At 51.8% G+C, this 19,929-nt stretch overlaps 1 protein-coding gene across 1 annotated transcript; it reads right to left on the bottom strand.

Moving 5' to 3' along the window:
• Window positions 1–14,935: 14,935 nt before the first annotated feature.
• On the bottom strand, window positions 14,936–19,307 carry MYOD1 (myogenic differentiation 1). Its single transcript, XM_038765355.1, has 3 exons — window positions 18,669–19,307; window positions 16,453–16,531; window positions 14,936–15,195 (listed from the first exon to the last, which is right to left on the bottom strand). Exons 1-3 carry the CDS (start codon window positions 19,305–19,307, stop codon window positions 14,936–14,938), a joined length of 978 nt encoding a protein of 325 aa, XP_038621283.1.
• Window positions 19,308–19,929: the final 622 nt, after the last annotated feature.

Raw genomic sequence — 19,929 nt, 5'->3', positions numbered from 1 at the left:
TAAGCTTGTTGTGAGCAGGGAATGTGTCTATCATCTCCCTTTTTTTAATGGTATTTGTTAAGCGCTTACTATGTGCCAGGCACAATATAAAATGCTGGGGTATATGCAAGTTAATCAGGCTGAACACAGTCCATGTCCCACCTGGGGCTCACAGTCTTAATCCCCATTTTACAGGTGAGGTAACTGAGGCCCAGAAAAGTGAATTGACTTGCCCAAGGTCACACAGCAGACAAGCGGTGGAGCTGGGATTGGAACCTACGTCCTTCTGACTTCTAGGCCCAGGTTCCATCCACTAGGCCACACTCCTTCTCCAAATAACTCCATTATATTGTACTCTCCCAAGCACCTAGTATAATCCTGTACACACAGTTAGCATTCAATAAATAATAATAATAATCATGGCATTTGTTAAGCACTTACTATGAGCAAAGCACTGTTCTAAGTGCTGGAGTGGATACAAGGTGATCAGGTTGTCCCACGTAGGGCTCACAGTCTTAATCCCCATTTTACCACAGATGAGGTAACTGAGGCACAGAGAAGTGAAGTGACTTGCCCAAAGTCACACAGCTGACAAGCGGCGGAGCTGGGATTAGAACCCGTGACCTCTGACTCCCAAGCCCGGGCTCTTTCCACTGAGCCACGCTGCTTCTTAGACTGTAAGCCCACTGTTGGGTAGGGACTGTCTCTATATGTTGCCAATTTGTACTTCCCAAGCGCTTAGTACAGTGCTCTGCACATAGTAAGCGCTCAATAAATACGATTGATGATGATGATGATGCTTCTGCGACCGATACAACTGATTGATTGATGAAAAGAGCAAAGACCTCGGGGTCAGAGAACCTGGGTTCTAATCCCAGCTCCGCCACTTGTCAGCTGTGTGACTTTGGGCAAGTCACCTAACTTCTTTATGCCTCAGTTACCTCCTCTGTATGTTGGGGATGAAGACTGTGAGCCCCACATGGGAAGACCTGATAATCTTGTATCTACCCCAGTGCTTAGAACAGTGCTTGGCACATGGTAAGTGCTTAACAAATACCATCACTGTTATTACAAGATGCATGGCTTAGTGGAAAGAGCCTGGCCTCCTCACTCACACTCCTCTCCCCTGTAAATCCGTATTACTCCCTCACAGAGATCTCCGCTCTCTGGACCCCACCCATCTTTCGGAGCGCCTCACACCGCACCTCGCCGCCCTCTCCTCTCTACCCAGTCTTGATGATCAGATTACTGCTCTCAACTCTACCCTTTCTACTCAGCTAGACTCGCTCGCTCCCCTTTCCCTTCGCCGCTCTCGCACCACTAACCCACAGCCCTGGATCACTGCCACTGTCCGCCTTCTTCGCTCTTATGCTCGAGCTGCCGAACGCTGCTGGCGAAAGTCTAAACACCATGCCAACCTCGTTCACTTCAAGTTTATCCTTTCCTGCCTTAACTCAGCCCTCTCTTCTGCCAGACAAAACTATTTCTCCTCCCTTATTGACACCCATGCCCATCACCCCCGCCAGCTCTTCCGTACATTCAACTCCCTTCTCAGGCCCCCGGTTCCTCCCCCTCCTCCTTCCCACACCCCCAACCATCTGGCCTCCTACTTCATTAACAAAATTAAATCCATCAGGTCCGACCTCCCCAAAGTCTCTTGCCCCCTTTCTCCAACCCCCCGGCTCTCAACACTCTCTGCTACTCTCCCATCCTTCCCAGAGGTATCCTCAGAGGAACTCTCCTCCCTCCTCTCAAGTGCTACTCCAGCCACCTGTGCTTCTGACCCCTTTCCCTCTCATCTTATGAAATCTCTCGCTCCATCCCTTCTCCCCTCCTTAACTTCCATCTTCAACCACTCACTCTCCACTGGTTCCTTCCCCTCTGCCTTCAAACATGCCCATGTCTCTCCCATCCTAAAAAAAACCCTCTCTTGACCCCACCTCACCTTCTAGTTATCGTCCCATATCCCTCCTACCATTCCTTTCCAAACTCCTTGAACGAGTTGTCTACACGCGCTGCCTAGAATTCCTCAACAACAACTCTCTCCTCGACCCCCTCCAGTCTGGCTTCCGTCCCCTTCATTCCACGGAAACTGCCCTCTCAAAGGTCACCAATGACCTCCTGCTTGCCAAATCCAACGGCTCATATTCTGTCCTAATCCTCCTCGACCTCTCAGCTGCCTTTGACACTGTGGACCACCCCCTTCTCCTCAACACGTTATCTGACCTTGGCTTCACAGACTCCGTCCTCTCCTGGTTCTCCTCTTATCTCTCCGGTCGTTCTTTCTCAGTCTGTTTTGCAGGCTCCTCCTCCCCCTCCCATCCTCTTACTGTGGGGGTTCCCCAAGGTTCAGTGCTTGGTCCCCTTCTGTTCTCAATCTACACTCACTCCCTTGGTGACCTCATTTGCTCCCACGGCTTCAACTATCATCTCTACGCTGATGACACCCAGATCTACATCTCTGCCCCTGCTCTCTCCCCCTCTCTCCAGGCTCGCATCTCCTCCTGCCTTCAGGACATCTCCATCTGGATGTCTGCCCGCCACCTAAAGCTCAACATGTCGAAGATTGAGCTCCTTGTCTTCCCTCCCAAACCTTGTCCTCTCCCTGACTTTCCCATCTCTGCTGACGGCACTACCATCCTTCCCGTCTCACAAGCCCGCAACCTTGGTGTCATCCTCGACTCCGCTCTCTCATTCACCCCTCACATCCAAGCCGTCACCAAAACCTGCCGGTCTCAGCTCCGCAACATTGCCAAGATCCGCCCTTTCCTCTCCATCCAAACCGCTACCCTGCTCATTCAAGCTCTCATCCTATCTCGTCTGGACTACTGCACCAGCCTTCTCTCTGATCTCCCATCCTCGTGTCTCTCTCCACTTCAATCCATACTTCATGCTGCTGCCCGGATAATCTTTGTCCAGAAACGCTCTGGGCATATTACTCCCCTCCTCAAAAACCTCCAATGGCTACCGATCAATCTGCGCATCAGGCAGAAACTCCTCACCCTGGGCTTCAAGGCTGTCCATCACCTCGCCCCCTCCTACCTCACCTCCCTTCTCTCCTTCTACTGCCCAGCCCGCACCCTCCGCTCCTCCACCGCTAATCTCCTCACTGTACCTCGTTCTCGCCTGTCCCGCCATCGACCCCCGGCCCACGTCATCCCCCGGGCCTGGAATGCCCTCCCTCTGCCCCTCCGCCAAGCTAGCTCTCTTCCTCCCTTCAAGGCCCTACTGAGAGCTCACCTCCTCCAGGAGGCCTTCCCAGACTGAGCCCCTTCCTTCCTCTCCCCCTCGTCCCCCTCTCCATCCCCCATCTTACCTCCTTCCCTTCCCCACAGCACCTGTATATATGTATATATGGTTGTACATATTTATTACTCTATTTATTTATTTATTTATTTAGTTTACTTGTACATTTCTATCCTATTTATTTTATTTTTTTGGTATGTTTGGTTTTGTTCTCTGCCTCCCCCTTTTAGACTGTGAGCCCACTGTTGGGTAGGGACTGTCTCTATGTGTTGCCAATTTGTACTTCCCAAGCGCTTAGTACAGTGCTCTGCACATAGTAAGCGCTCAATAAATATGATTGATTGATTGATTGATTGATTGATTGATTATTCCCAAATCTATATCTCCAGTTCTGATCTCTCTCCTTCTCTGCAGTGTCGCATTTCCTCCTGCCTTCAGAGCATTTCTCCCTGGTTGTCCCACTGTCACCTAAAATTAACATGCCCAAAACAGAATTCTTCATCTCCCCAGTCATTCAACCCACATATTCAATATCACTAAATCCTGTCGGTTTTACTTCACAATATTGCTAAAATTTGTCCTTTACTCACCTTCCAAACTGTTACCACATTGATTCAAGCATTCATCCTATCCTGCCTTGATTACTGCATCAACCAACTTTTCTGACCTCCATGCCTCCTGTCTCTCCCGATTCCAGGCCACAATTCACTCTGCTGGTTGGATCATTTTTCTACAAGAACACTCAGTCCATGTTTCTCCACTCCTTAAGAATCTCCAGTGGTTACCCATCCACCTCCACAGCAAACAGAAACTCTTTACCGTCGGCTTTAAAGCATGTGATCCCTTCACCTGATCTCTACCCTGCTTGTTCAAGCTCTCATCCTATCCCACCTGGACTACTGCATCAGCCTTCTTTCTGATCTCCCATCCTCGTGTCTCTCCCCACTTCAATCCATACTTCATGCTGCTGCCCGGATTGTCTTTGTCCAGAAACGCTCTGGGCATGTTACTTCCCTCCTCAAAAATCTCCAGTGGCTACCAATCAATCTGCGCATCAGGCAGAAACTCTTCACCCTCGGCTTCAAGGCTCTCCATCACCTTGCCCCCTCCTACCTCACCTCCCTTCTCTCCTTCTCCAGCCCACTCCACACCCTTCACTCCTCTGCCTCTAATCTCCTCACCGTACCTCGTTCTCACCTGTCCCGCCATCGACCCCCGGCCCACGTCCTCCCCCGGGCCTGGAATGCCCTCCCTCCCAACATCCGCCAAGCTAGCTCTCTTTCTCCCTTCAAGGCCCTACTGAGAGCTCAACTCCTCCAGGAGGCCTTCCCAGACTGAGCCCCTTCCTTCCTCTCCCCCTCGTCCCCCTCTCCATCCCCCACATCTTACCTCCTTCCCTTCCCCACAGCATCTGTATATATGTATATATGTTTGTACATATTTATTACTCTTTTATTTATCTTACTTATACATATCTATTCTATTTATTTTATTTTGTCAGTATGTTTAGTTTTGTTCTCTGTCTCCCCCTTCTAGACTGTGAGCCCGCTGTTGGGTAGGGACTGTCTCTATGTGTTGCCTACTTGTACTTCCCAAACGCTTAGTACAGTGCTCTGCACACAGTAAGCACTCAATAAATACGATTGATTGATTGATTGATTCACCTCCTACTATCCTACCTTATTGATTTCCTATTAGAGCCCATCCCACACACTTCGCTTCTCTAATGCCAACCTACACGTTGTACGTATATCTCAAATTCTTGGCTGCCAACCCCTTGCCCATGTCCCGCTTCTGGCCTTGAATGCCCTCCCTCCTCAAATCCGACAGACAATTACTCTTCCCACCCACTCCCCCAACCCCACCCCTTCAAAGCCTTACTGAAAGCTCATCTCCTCCAAGAGGCCTTTCCTGACTAAGCCCCCCTTTCCTCTTCTATCACTCCCTTCTGCATCTCTCTGACTTACTCTCTTTGCTCTTCCACTGCTCCCAGCACCACAGCACTTATAATAATAATAAGAAGAAGAACGGCATTTATTAAGTGCTTACTATGTGCAAAGCACTGTTCTAAGTGCTGAGGAGGTTACAAGGTGATCAGGTTGTCCAACGGGGGGCTCACAGTCTTAATCCCCATTTTACAGATGAGGTAATTGAGGCACAGAGAAGTTGTGACTTGTCCAAAGTCACACAGCTGACAAGTGGCAGAGCCTGGATTAGAACCCATGACCTCTGACTCCCAAGCCTGGGCTTTTTCCACTGAGCCACGCTGCTTATGGACATATCTGTCATTTATTTATTTCTATTAATGTCTGTATCACCCATCTAGACTGTAAACTCTTTATAGGCAGGGAATGTGTCTGCTGATTGCTACATTGTACTCTCCCAAGCGCTTGGTAGAATGTTCTGCACACAGTAAGTGCTCATTAAAAATGACTCAAAGAATGAATGAACGAGTGAGAGTGTAATTCGTGAGAAGCAGCATGGCGTAGTGGATAGAACACAGGCCTGGGAGTCAAAAGGTCATGGGTTCTAATCTAGGCTCCACCACTTGTCTACTGTGTGACTCTGGGAAAGTCACTTCACTTCTCGTGTCTCCTCCTGCCTTCAAGACATCTCCATCTGGTTGTCTGCCCGCCATCTAAAACTCAGTATGTACAAGACTGAACTCCTTATCTTCCCTCCCAAACCCTGCCCTCTCCCTGACTTTCCCATCACTGTTGACGGCACTACCTCCTTCCTGTCTCACAAGCCCACAACCTCGGTGTCATCCTCGACTCTGCCCTCTCGTTCACCCCTCACATCCAAGCCGTCACCAAAACCTGCCGGTCTAACCTCCACAACATCACCAAGATCCGCCCTTTCCTCTCCATCCAAACCGCTACCCTGCTGGTTCAATCTCTCATCCTATCCCGACTGGATTACTGCATCAGCCTCCTCTCCGATCTCCCATCCTCCTGTCTCTCCCCACTTCAATCTGTACTTCATGCTGCTGCCCAGATCGTCTTTGTGCAGAAACGCTCTGGGCATGTTACTCCCCTCCTCAAAAATCTCCAGTGGCTACCAATCAACCTATGCATCAGGGCAGAAACTCCTCACGCTCGGCTTCAAGGCTGTCCATCACCTCTCCCCTTCCTACCTCACCTCCCTTCTCTCCTTCTACAGCCCAGCCTGCACCCTCTGCTCCTCTGCTGCTCACCTCCTCACTGTGCCTCGTTCTCGCCCGTCCCGCCGTCAACCCCTCGCCCACGTCCTCCCCCTGGCCCGGAATGCCCTCCCTCCGCACATCCGCCAAACTAGCTCTCTTCCGCCCTTCAAAGCCCTACTGAGAGCTCACCTCCTCCAGGAGGCCTTCCCAGACTGAGCCCCCTCCTTCCTCTCCCCCTCCTCCCCCTCCCCATCCCCCCCGCCTTACCTCCTTCCCCTCCCCACAGCACCTGTATATATGTTTGTACATATTTATTACTCTATTTTACTTGTACATATTTACTATTCTATTTATTTTATTAATATATTTTGTTACGTTGTCTGTCTCCCCCTTCTAGACTGTGAGCCCGCTGTTGGGTAGGGACCGTCTCGATATGTTGCCAACTTGTACTTCCCAAGCGCTTAGTACGGTGCTCTGCACACAGGAAGCGCTCAATAAATACGATTGAATGAATGAATGAATGAATGAACTTCTCTGAGCCTCAGTTACCTCATCTGGAAACTGGGGATGGAGACTGTGAGCCCCACGGGGGACAGGGACTGTGTCCAACTTGATTTGCTTGCAACCAACCCAGTGCTTAGTACGGTGTCTGGCACATAGTAAGGGCTTAACAAATACCATTTTATTATCATTTAGACTGTGAGCCCACTGTTGGGTAGGGACTGTCTCTATATGTTGCTAATTTGTACTTCCCAAGCGCTTAGTACAGTACTCTGCACACAGTAAGCGCTCAATAAATACGATTGATGATGATGATCATTATTATTCCTGGAGGAGAGCGGGCTCAACTCCCTCGGACGTGATGTATTTGCCTCCATCTAGTGGCCGCACAGGAAAGTGCACAAGGAACAAGCGGTCGGGTACCAACTACAGTGTCACAGATTCATGTGTCAGATCGGATAATACACAGTAGTTTGGTTTGCTCTGATGCCTACGTATGTCAGAGAGTGTGCTCGAAAGTGGGTGTCTTCACCTTACATGTTTACGAGCACGTTTTGGGTGGAAGCTTTTTTTTTTGTGAGCGTTCACAGTCCGTGAGCCCGTTGTTGGATAGGGTCCACATATGTTGCCGACTTGTACAGTGCTTTGCACACAGTAAGCGCTCAATAAATACGATTGAATGAATGACTAAATAAGGGAGTGTGTATCCGTGTGAGTGGTGTACGGATATTTATTTTGTGAGCCGGTGTATTCTGAGTGAACACTCTAGAGAAGCAGCGTGGCTCGGTGGAAAGAGCACGGACTTTGGAGTCAGAGGCCAGGGGTTCAGATCCCGGGTCCGCCAATTGTCAGCTTTGTGACTCTGGGCAAGTCACTTAACTTCTCTGTGCCTCAGTTCCCTCATCTGTAAAATGGGGAATTAAGACTGTGAGCCCCATGTGGGACAACTGGATCACCTTGTATTTCACCAGTGCTTAGAACAGTGCTTTGCACATAGTAAGTGCTTAACAAATACTGTCATTATTATTATTATTATTATTATTATTAATACACGTGCACACTCTGGTTATCAAGATGGACAGTAAATATACCTGGAAGCCCCTAATATTGACAGAGTTTGTACAGCACATTTACTCAAACTTTGTCTCATAGGCCTTCATATATGTGCATGTGCACACACACACACACACACACACACACACACACACACACACACACCTAAAATCAATAGTCATTCCAGGCCCGCCCTATTCAATCAATCAATCAATCAATCAATCAATCGTATTTATTGAGCGCTTACTATGTGCAGAGCACTGTACTAAGCGCTTGGGAAGTACAAATTGGCATCACATAGAGACAGTCCCTACCCGATAGTGGGCTCACAGTCTAAAAGGGGGAGACAGAGAACAGAACCAAACATACCAACAAAATAAAATAAGTAGGATAGAAATGTACAAGTAAAATAAATAAATAAATAAATAAACAGAGTAATAAATATGTACAACCATATATACATATATACAGGTGCTGTGGGGGGGGGGAAGGCGGTAAGGCGGGGGGGGGGAGAGGGGGACGAGGGGGAGAGGAAAGAAGGGGCTCAATCTGGGAAGGCCTCCTGGAGGAGGTGAGCTCTCAGGAGGGCCTTGAAGGGAGGAAGAGAGCTAGCTTGGCGGATGGGCAGAGGGAGGGCATTCCAGGCCCGGGGGATGACGTGGGCCGGGGGTCGATGGCGGGACAGGCGAGAGCGAGGTACAGTGAGGAGATTAGTGGTGGAGGAGCGGAGGGTGCGGGCTGGGCAGTAGAAGGAGAGAAGGGAGGTGAGGTAGGAGGGGGCGAGGTGATGGAGAGCCTTGAAGCCCAGGGTGAGGAGTTTCTGCCTGATGCGCAGATTGATCGGTAGCCATTGGAGGTTTTTGAGGAGGGGAGTGATATGTCCAGAGCGTTTCTGGACAAAGATAATCCGGGCAGCAGCATGAAGTATGGATTGAAGTGGAGAGAGACACGAGGATGGGAGATCAGAGAGAAGGCTAGTGCAGTAGTCCAGACGGGATAGGATGAGAGCTTGAATTAGCAGGGTAGCGGTTTGGATGGAGAGGAAAGGGCGGATCTTGGCAATGTTGCGGAGCTGAGACCGGCAGGTTTTGGTGACGGCTTGGATGTGAGGGGTGAATGAGAGAGCGGAGTCGAGGATGACACCAAGGTTGCGGGCTTGTGAGACGGGAAGGATGGTAGTGCCGTCAACAGAGATGGGAAAGTCAGGGAGAGGACAAGGTTTGGGAGGGAAGACAAGGAGCTCAATCCTCCGCTCTCTTCCACCCTCCTGCCCCGCTGGCTGGCAGATACCCTCTGAGATACCTCCCTCCCACAGGAGGGAGAACCAGATGATAGGAAAGGCAGAATAAAGCTTTTCCTGATGGCCAATATTCCATAAATCAGGGGTGGAATTAATGTAGGCTAGGAAAAGAGCCTCTCTTGCCTCTTGAGTTGGTGGTCCCAGAGACTTCAGTTTCCTTGCTGCTGACTTCAAGGCCCTGCCAGACTTGATCTTTTTGTTTTATAAACAAAATGGGAGCATATTCTGTCTCTTTTTCCTGCCTCCCCCGGCTCCTCGCCCACAATCATTTTGCTGCCGTTCTCGCCTGCTCAAGGGCCCAAGGACTGAATCCCAGACCTGATGGTACTCTCCTGGAATACTGGATCTTCTGAGAAGCAGCATAGCCTAGTGGAAAGAGCATGGGCCTCGTAGTCAGAGGATGTAGGTTCTACTCCCGGCTCTTCCACATGCTTGCTGTGTGACCTTGGGAAAATCACTTCACTTCTCTGGGCCTCAATTATCACATCTGTAAAATGAGGATTGAGACTGTGAGCCCCATGTGGGACGGAGACCGTGTCCACCCTGATTATCTAGTATCAACCCCAGTGGTTAGAACAGTGCTTGGCAAATAGTAAGCACTTAAAAAATACTTTTATTATTATTATTATTATTATTATTATTATTATTACTATTTCCCCTGCCATGGACCAGATGCCACCTTCTTCCTTGCCTGGGACTGCTTGAGGGTGATTGTTGTTCTGAGAGATCAGAGAGGCCTTTTCCCACCCCTGCCCCCATTCCCTCTAAAAACTCTCCTCAATCAATCAATCAGTGCTATTTACTAAGCCTTTGTTGTTTGCAGAGCACTGTACTAAGCGCTTGGGAGAGTACACTATAACAGAGTTGCCCACAGTGAGTCTAGAATCTAGCTTACAGTCTAGTCATCATTACTATTATTATCATTTTCATTTTTATATTTAAAGCACTTCCTACGTGTCAAGCACGATTCTAAGTGCTGGGGTAGATACAAGTTAATCAGGTTGGACACAGTCCCTATCCCAAATGTGATTCACAGTCTATATCTACGGGTGAACAGGCATTTTATCTCCATTTTACTGTTGAAGAAACTGAGGCACAGAGAAGTTAAATGACTTGTCCAAGGTCACACAACAAGCAATTGACGGAGCTGGGATTAGAACCCAGGTCCTCTGACTCCAGGCCTGTGCTCTTTCCACTAGGCAACACTGCTTATATTTAAACTAAATCGCTCCTGCTGCGTTTCAAAGTCACGTCTCTTGCCCCATCCTCAGAGGAGATGGGGGATCACGACCCCTTGGGAGACTTGGAAACTGATGTTAGGTCCTCCTCTTCCTCTTCCCCTCAGCTTTCTCTTCTCCAGGCTAAACAAAACAACCCGCCTAATAAACACATCTCCTCCAAGAGGACTTCCAAGATTAAGCTCTTTTATGTCCTCATCCGCTCTCCCTTCTGCATTGATTATGAACTTGGCTGTTTACCCCTTAAGCACTTTGATATTCACCCTAAGCCCACGATATGTATGGAAATATTTTTATACTCTCCTATTTCCTCTATCCTTAATCTATTTTTTGATGTCTGCCTGCCTTTGTACTCTGTAAGCTCCCTGTGGGCAGCCAATTCTGTGGTATGGTATTTTTACAAGCATTTAGTACAGTGCTCTGCACACGGTAAGCTCTCACGAACAGATTGCTTGATAATCTTAGGTCCTTTGGCCTGCCCTCAGTGGTCTTCATTCATTTGATTGTATTTATTGAGCCCTTACTGTGTGCAGAGCACTGTACTAAGTGGTTGGGAGAGTACAATATAACAACAAACTGATACATTCCTGCGGTCCATCAACAGCATTCATGAATAGCAGTCTTGGGAGACTTCTTCTGATCTGAGAGGAGCAGTGTAGCCTAGTGGAAAGAGCACAGGCCTGAGAGTCAGAGGACCTGGCTTCTAAGCCCAGCTCCACTACATGTCTTCTGTATGACGTTGGGCAAGTCACTTAACTTCTCTGTGCCTCAGTCATCTCATCTTTAAAATGGGGATTAAGACTGTGAGCCCTACGTGTGACAGGCAGGGACTGTGTCCAACCTGATTATCTTATATCTACCCCAGCTCCTGGCACCTAGTAAGTCAGTTTGTCAGTGCTATTAAATGAGTGCTCACTGTGTGCAGAGCACTATATTAAGAGCTTATACTAAGCATTATATTGTTATACAATAGAACAATATAGCAGACACATTCCCTGCCCACAATGGGTTTACAGCCTAAAGGGGGAGACAGACACCAATATAAAAAAATAAATTACAGATATGTTCATAAGTGCTGAGGGACTGAGGGGCATGGGGGGTGGTGAATAAAGGGAGCAAGTCAGGGTGACACAGAAGGGAGTGAGAGAAGAGGCAAGGAGGGCTTAGTCAGGGAAGGCCTCTTGGAGGAGATGTGCCTTCAATAAGGCTTTGAAGGTGGGCTGAGTAATCGTCTCTCGGCTATGAAGAGAGAAAGAGTGTTCCAGGCCAGAAGCAGGATGTGGGTGAGAGGTCGGCAGCAAGATGGATAAGATGGAGGTTCATTGAGTAGGTGTGTATTAGAAGAGCCAAGTGTGCAGAATTGGGTTGTAATAGGAAAGCAGTGAGGTGAGGTAGGAGAGGGGGCAACGTGATGGACTGCTTTAAAGTGCTTAAGGAAGACCGGGAGTCCTGGGCAGATCAGGAACCGTGTCCAACCTGATTAGCTTGGACCGACCCCAGTGCTTCATACAGTTCCTGGCACAAAATATGCGCTCAATAAATATCATCCCAAAATACCATTTACCCAAGCTCTGCACTTGTCTGTTTTGCGACTTAGGGAAAGTCACTTAACTTCCCTGTGCCTCAGTTTCCTCATCTGGAAAATGGGGAGTCCCACGTGGGACAACCTGATTGCCTTGTGTCTATCCCAGTGTTTAGAACAGTGCATGGCATATAGTAAGCACTTAACAAATACCATAGTAACAATAATAATAATAAATGTTAGGAGGGAGCTGCCATCTGTAGGAGGAGGATGAGGGGGTTGGGGCTGCCGCTCCCCCGGTTCCCGGCAGATGATGCTGTCAGGGAGTGATCCCGGGGGACCTCCTTCAACTCTGTTCTCCATGCCCCTGCAGCCCCCGAGAGACACCCCCACCCCTCGTCCCATCCCCCCACCCCCAACCCCACCTCACCCTCAGGCCCTGGAGCTTCATCGTCCCGGGCCTCATCCTCCCAGCTCGAGTCAGGAAGAGTTCTTGCCCATGCCAGCTGTGCCCGCAGTACCCTCCCAGGAGTTGCCCTCGGGGGCGAGAAAGGTTCAGGGAACGGAGAGGGGCAAAGCCGGGGTCCGGGCGGCCAAGCTGGCCCCCGAGGTCCAGACGGAGCCAGGTCCAGCTGTGTGGCCTGAAACCAAAAGGGTGGCAGGACAAAGCTGCAGCTTGGTCATTCTCGCTTCCAGTTGGTCCCTGGCTGCCTGTCCCCAGTCAAGCGACAGTACATATTGAGCACTTATTCTCTGCAGAGCGCTATATTAAGCACTGAGGAGAGGACGCCAACCCTTGGTCCACATCCTACCTCTGCCCTGGAATGTCCTCCCTCATCAAATCCACCAGACAATCACCCTGACCCCTTCAAAGCCCTACTGAAGGCACACCTCCTCCAAGAGGCCTTCCTAGACTAAGCCCCCTTTGCCTCAGCTCCCCTCCCTTCCATATCACCTCAACTTGCTCCTGTTCTTCTTTCTTCCCCCACCACCCCGCCCCACAGTACTTCTGTACATATGTATATATCTATAATTCTATTTATTTATATTAATGCCTGTTTCCTTCTTTTGATGTCTGTCTCCCCATCCCTCCTCCCCTAGACTGTAAGCCCGTTGTGGGCAGGGAATGTCTCTCCAGCGCTTAGAACAGTGTTAGGTACATAGTAAGTGCTTAACAAATACCATCATCATTATTATTATCTATTGCTATATTGTTCTTTCCAAGCGCTTAGTACAGTGCTCTGCACACAGTAAACACTCAATAATTTGATTGAATGAATGAATACACCAGAGTTGGTAATGATAATAATAATGATATTTGTTAAGCGCTTACTATGTCCCAAGCACTGTTCTAAGCACTGGGAAGCAGCGTGGCTCAGTGGAAAGAGCATGGGCTTTGGAGTCAGAGGTCATGGGTTTAAATCACAGCTCCGCCACTTGTAAGCTGTGTGATCTTGGGCAAGTCACTTAACTTCTCTGGGCCTCAGTTCCCTCATCTGTAAAATGGGGATGAAGACTGTGAGACCCATGTGGGACAACCTGATTACCTTGTATCTACCCCAGCACTTCGAACAGTGCTTGGCACATAGTAAGTGCTTAACAAATACCAACGTTATTATTATTATTATTATTCTAAGCGCTGGGGTAAATACAAGGTAGTCAGATTGTCCCACGTGGGACTCCCAGTCTCAAGCCCCATTTTACAGATGAGGTAACTGAGGCCCAGAGAAGTTAAGTAACTTGCCCAAGGTCACACAGCAGACAAGTGGTGAAACCAGGGTAAGAAACCTCAACCTCTGACTCCCAAGCCCGGGCTTTTGCCATTAGGCCATGCTGCTCCTCTACTAGGCCAGACCCATTCCCTGCCCTTCGAGACTTACCTCCAGCCTCTCTGTGGATGGATAAGAGTGGGGGTCCCCTCCATAGACACCGGGGCCTGGGAGGTGGGGAGGGGCGGGTCTGGGGTCTCTTTGGCTGGGCAGGAGCCCAGCCCCCCCCCCCCCACTCTTACCTGGGCAGGATACCCAGCCTGACTTGGCCTGTCCCTTTTGGTCCAAATCCCAGCTCTTCTGATCCCTCAGAAAAGAGAGAGAAGATCTCCAGGGAAGGGCTACCCATCCGGGGGTCCTTGTCCCGCCGGGAAGCGCCATCCTTCACACTGCAGGGAGCTGAGGGGATGGAGAGGGGCTGGATGTGCTGATGGACAGTGGATCTGAGGGACATTTGCCAGGAGGGCTACCAGGTGCGGCCTTACTGAGCCCACTCTGGCCCTCGGGGGGTACAGAGCCTGTTCGAAGAAAGAACCTGAGAGTGGGGAGGGGGCAAGAAAAGGAGTGTCCGGCACCTGAGGTCTGAGCCCGGTGTCAGTGTAAGGTCAGTGAGCCGGGCAGAAAGCGGGCCGAGTTTGGGGAAGCATCCGAAGGGCTCTGGGGAACCCCTCTGCACCCCTTCATCGGGCCAGAGCCAGCAGTCGGAGCCGGGGCCTGTATAAATAAGGATCTTTATTTAGTCCGAATGGGGAGCAAAAGGCCTCGGCCTCCAAATCGTATAAATATATAAAGTCAGCGTTCCTCACCACACACCAAGCCACATTCAATCCTCAGCCTGGGTTTCCCCTGGCTTTCCTGGGTTTGGGGTTGTTTTTTGGGTTTGTTTTTTGGCAAAGCAACTCTTATTTACAATTATACAAAAAGTATTACAAAAAGTGGTCCGCAACCTGGGGAAAGGGGAGGAGAAGAGGGGAAGGGCATCCGCGGGGGTCTGACGAGGGGGTGAGGGGGATGGTAAGCGGGGAGGAGAGGGGGTAGCCCCCTGTCCGCGGCGGGGGGGACCGAGCGGGGCGGCGGGCTTTGGTTTCCAAGCCAATAAATAATCTGGGGAGGGGGCGTCCTCGGGAATCCTTCGAGGTTTCAGGGCTGAGTCCGGGGTGTGAGTGTCCGCGGGCTGGGACTTCACAGCACGTGGTAGACGGGGTCTCCGAGGCCGCCCCCGCCCCCGGCCCCGGGGAGCTGGCCGCAGGGCGTCGGGGAGGGGATCTGGGCGCCGCTCTCGCTCAGGGTGGTGCCCTCCGGGGGCGAGCAGGGCGCCCCTTCGCCCCCCGCCTCCCCCAGGGGCAGCACGGGGCAGCTGGAGCTCTCGGTCGATATCCGCTCCACGATGCTGGAGAGGCAGTCCAGGCTGGACACCAGCGAGACCTTCCCGACTTTGGCATCTGCGAGGTGAGAAGGACCGGTCCCGGATCGACCTGGGACTCTTGGGGCCCACCGCACTTGCCCCCTCCCGGCTACCTCCCCATTTCCCCTCCCACCTTCCTCCCCACCCCCAGGGAGAGGTGGGAATAATAATAATAATAATAATAATCATAATAATAATAATAATAATAATAATAATAATGGCATTTATTAAGTGCTTACTATGTGCAAATCACTGTTCTAAGCACTGGGGAGGTTACAAGGTGATCAGGTTGTCCCATGTGGGGCTCACAATCTTAATCTCCATTTTGCAGATGAGGTAACTGAGGCCCAGAGAAGTGAAGTGACTTGCCCAAAGTCACACAGCTGACAATTGGTGGAGCCGGGATTTGAACCCCTGACCACTGACTCCAAAGCCCGTGCTCTTTCCACTGAGCCACGCTTCTTCCGGCGTGTCCAGAGGGGGAAACTGAGGCTGGCGACAGCGTCAATAAGGGGAGGGGGGAGTCTTTGCTAGTTCCCACGTTCATGCCAACTTGGTGTTCCCCCCCGCCCCCCACAACGCATTGGGAAGGAGAGGATCAGGGGGCTGTGCTAAGCGCTTGGTCCGAGTCTCCGGGCTCGGGTCCCAGCTCTGGAAGTTTAGGGGGGCTGAACTAGAGAACTGCCCCCGTCCAAGCAGCGTGGCTCAGTGGAAAGAGCACGGGCTTTGGAGTCAGAGGTCATGGGTTCAAATTCCGGCTTTGCCAATTGTCAGCAGACTTTGAGCAAGTCACTTAACTTCTCTGTGCCTCAGTTACCTCATCTGTAAAATGAGGATTAAGATTGCGAGCCCCACATGGGACAACCTGATCACCTTGCATCCTCCCCAGTGCTTAGAACAGTGCTTTGCACATAGTAAGCGCTTCACAAATGCCATCATTATTATTATAGAGAAGCAGCGTGGCTCAGTGGAAAGAGCACGGGTTTTGGAGTCAGAGGTCAAGGGTTCAAATCCCGGCTCCGCCAATTGTCGGCTGTGTGACTTTGGGCAAGTCACTTCACTTTTCTGTGCCTCAGTTCCCTCATCTGTATAATGGGGATTAAGACTGTGAGCCCCCCGTGGGACAACCTGATCACCTTGTAACATCCCCAGCGCTTAGAGCAGTGCTTTGCATATAGTTAGCGCTTAATAAATGCTGATGTTATTATTTTTTTTTTAATACAACTGGATGTGGGAAGCCAGGGCAGGCCGAGGTGGGCCCGGGATCTGGGTTAGGGGCTGGGCCCGGACCTACCATTCTGTGTCTCGGTGTAGTAGCTGCTGTCGAAGCCGCTCCTCCTCCGGGGGACGCAGGGGGGGCCGCTGTAGTCCATCTGGAGAGGAAGAGGAGGACAGAGCCGGCCCGCGGCAGGTCAGCCGGACAGGTCTCACCCCAGAGATCAGGCCGAGTCCACCTCTGCCCCCGCCCCCAGCCCAGCCACATTCCCCCACCCCCTGCCCCACCACCACCACCACCTCTCACCCCCGACCGAGGTCCCTTCCCCAGAGTTTCTCCCGTCATAACCGAATTTTGGGGAGCAGTGGGGAAGGCTCCGTCTAGCTGCCTTTAAAGTGTGAGACGAAAGGGGCTCGGGGGCGGGGGGGGGGGTGAGGGGAAACGATGATGATGATGATGGTATTTGTTAATAGTAATAATAATAAGGGGATGGTATTTGTTAAGCACTTACTATGTGCCAAGCACTGTGGCTATACAAGGAGATCAGGTTGTCCCACATGGGTCTCCCAATCTTAATCCCCATTTTACAGATGAGATAACTGAGGCCCAGGGAAGTGAAGTGACTTGCCCAAAGTCACACAGCTGACAAGTGGGAGAGTCGGGATTAGAACCCATGATCTCTGACTCCCAAGCCCGTGCTCTTTCCACTGAGCCACGAAGCACCTTACTATGTGCCGAGCACTGTTCTAAGCACTGAAGGTCGACTAGGAAGGCCCAGGGGTGAGCTGGACTCCAGAATCCCTGGATCCCCTGGAGTTCCGATTCTCTAGGACCCCTCTGCACTCTCCGCTAGACCTTGTGGCTAGAGCATGGGCGCTTGGGAGTCAGAAGGTTATGGGTTCTAATGCCAACTCCGCCACATCTGCTGTGTGACCTGGGGCAAATCACTTCACTTCTCTGGGCCTAATCTGTAAAATAATGATAATGATAATAATAATGATGTTATTAGTTAAGCACTTACTATGTGCCAAGCAGTGTTCTAAATGCTGGGGTAGATAGCAAGTAATCAGGTTGTCCCACGTGGGGCTCACAGTCTTAAGACTGGGCGCCCTATGTGGGATATGTGGGATTTATTGATTCATTCAATAAACACGATTGAATAAATGGCCGGGACTGTGTCCAACCCGATTATCTGTATCTACAGATTATCTGTATCCAATTATCTTGTATCTACCCCCAGCGCTTAGAAGAGTGCCTGGCACATAGTAAGGGCTTAACCAATACTATTATTATTATTATTTATTATTATTATTGGCCCAGGCAGAGGTGAGAAAGGTGGGGGGGGGGGGGCACGGAACCAGCAGATGCCCCTCTTATGCCGTGGCATATAAAATCCCGGGCTTGGGAGTCAGAGGTCATGGGTTCTAATTCCGACTCAGCCACTTGTCAGCTGTGTGACTTTGGGCAAGTCACTTCACTTCTCCGGGCCTCAGTTCCCTCATCTGTCAAACGGGGATGAAGACTGTGAGCCCCACGTGGGACAACCGGATATAAAAATAATAATAATTTTGGTGTCCGTTAAGCGTAATAATAATAATAATACTAATTTTGGTATTTGCTAAGTGCTTACTATGTGCAGAGCACCGTTCTAAGCACCCGGGAGGATACAAGGTGATCGTGTTGTCCCGTGCGGGGCTCACAATCTTAAAGACCTTGTATCTCCTCCAGCGCTTAGACGGTGCAAGGCACATGGTAAGCGCTTAACGAATACCACTGTTATGATGGTTAGGAGAAGCAGCGTGGCTCAGTGTAAAGCCCGGGCTTTAGAGTCAGAGGTCACGGGTTCAAATCCCGGCTCCGCCGCTTGTCAGCTGGGTGACTTTGGGCAAGTCACTTGAATTCTCTGGGCCTCAGTTACCTCATCTGTAAAATGGGAATTAAGACTGTGAGGCCCATGGGGGACAACCTGATTACCTTGTATCGCCCCAGCGCTTAGAACAGTGCTTCGCACATAGCAAGAGCTCAACAAATACCATCACTATTATTATTAGTATTATGACTTCACTTCTCTGTGCCTCAGGTCCCTCATCTGTAAAACGGGGGTGAAGACTGTGAGCCCCCCGTGGGGCAACCTGATCACCTGATCAAAGAACAGTGCACATGGTGAGTGTTTAGCCAATGCCATCGTTGTTATTATTATTATTATTATTATTATAGTCCCCTTCCCCGCCCCTGGCCGTCCCCAGGGCCCTCTCCTGGTCCGTCCCTCGCCGCCCCCGCGCCCCCCGGCTCACCATGCCGTCGGAGCAGCTGGAGCGCGGGCTCGAGGCGTCCGAGTCCCCGCTGTAATGTTCGACGGGGCGGGCGGCGGGCGCGGCCCCGGCCGGGTAGAAGGGGGCGCCGGGGCCCGGGGCGGCGCCGTCCTGGTCCCGCAGCAGCGCCTGCAGCCCCTCGATGTAGCGGATGGCGTTGCGCAGGATCTCCACCTTGGGCAGCCGCTGGTTGGGGTTGCTGGACGTGCAGCGCTTCAGGGTCTCGAAGGCCTCGTTGACCTTGCTGAGCCGGCGCCGCTCGCGCATGGTGGCCGCCTTGCGCCGGTCGGCGTTGGTGGTCTTGCGCTTGCAAGCCTTGCAGGCCCACAGGAGGCAGCGGCCGGCCTGGTGGTGGCCGCTGGGCGCCCGCACGTGCTCGTCCTCGCGCCCCGACGGGGCGGCCGGCCCCAAGGCCGCCGGGGCCGCCGGCTCGTCGGCCTTCAGGAGCGCGCCCACGTGCACCAGCCGCGGGTCCAGGTCCTCGAAGAAGCGCAGGTCCGGGGAGTCGAAGCACGGGTCGTCGTAGAAGTCGTCGCCCGCGGCCGCCCCCGCGAAGGAGCAGAGGGACCCGTCGGGGCCCGACAGGTCCATGTCCCGCAGCGGCGCCGGCAGCAGCTCCATGCGCTGCCCGGGGCGGGGGGCCCGACTCACCAGCCGCTCCCACTCCCCCGCCCCGACTTGCCCTCCGGGCCCCGAAGCCGCTCCCGGGAGGGTAAACCGAGGCCCGGCGGCAGGGGAGCACCGGCTCTCGGACCCTGGGGAATTGCGGGAGGGGGCTCCGGGGGGCGTCGAGCCAAGAGTCCCGCCCGCCCCGCACCGCTCCTCTCCCTCCCCCGGCCGCCCCCCGCCTATTTATCCCGGAGCCCCCGGCTGGGCCGCGGGCAGAGCCCGGGGGGCGGGCCTCGGGGGGCGTCCGGGGACCAATGGAAGCTGCGGGGGGCGGGGGGCGAGGAGGGGAGGGTCCCTGCTGCCCAAGGGGGCGGGGTCCCGCCGGACTCCGTGGCCTCTCTCTCCCCGAGATCCGCCCCGTCGGGAATATAATAAGGATGGTATTTGTTAAGCGCTTATCAATCAATCAATCAAGCAATCAATCAATCGTATTCATTGAGCGCTTACTGTGTGCGGAGCACTGCACTAAGCGCTTGGGAAGTCCAAGTTGGCAACATATAGAGACGGTCCCTACCCAACAGTGGGCTCACAGTCTAGGAGGGGGAGACGGAGGACAAAACCAAACATACTAACA

Source organism: Tachyglossus aculeatus, chromosome 22 (genome assembly GCF_015852505.1).
Source record: "Tachyglossus aculeatus isolate mTacAcu1 chromosome 22, mTacAcu1.pri, whole genome shotgun sequence".
NCBI classification, from domain to species: Eukaryota; Metazoa; Chordata; class Mammalia; order Monotremata; family Tachyglossidae; genus Tachyglossus; species Tachyglossus aculeatus.
The sequence above is the reverse complement of the archived record's forward strand: the minus strand, read 5'-3'. Positions and strand labels throughout refer to the sequence as shown.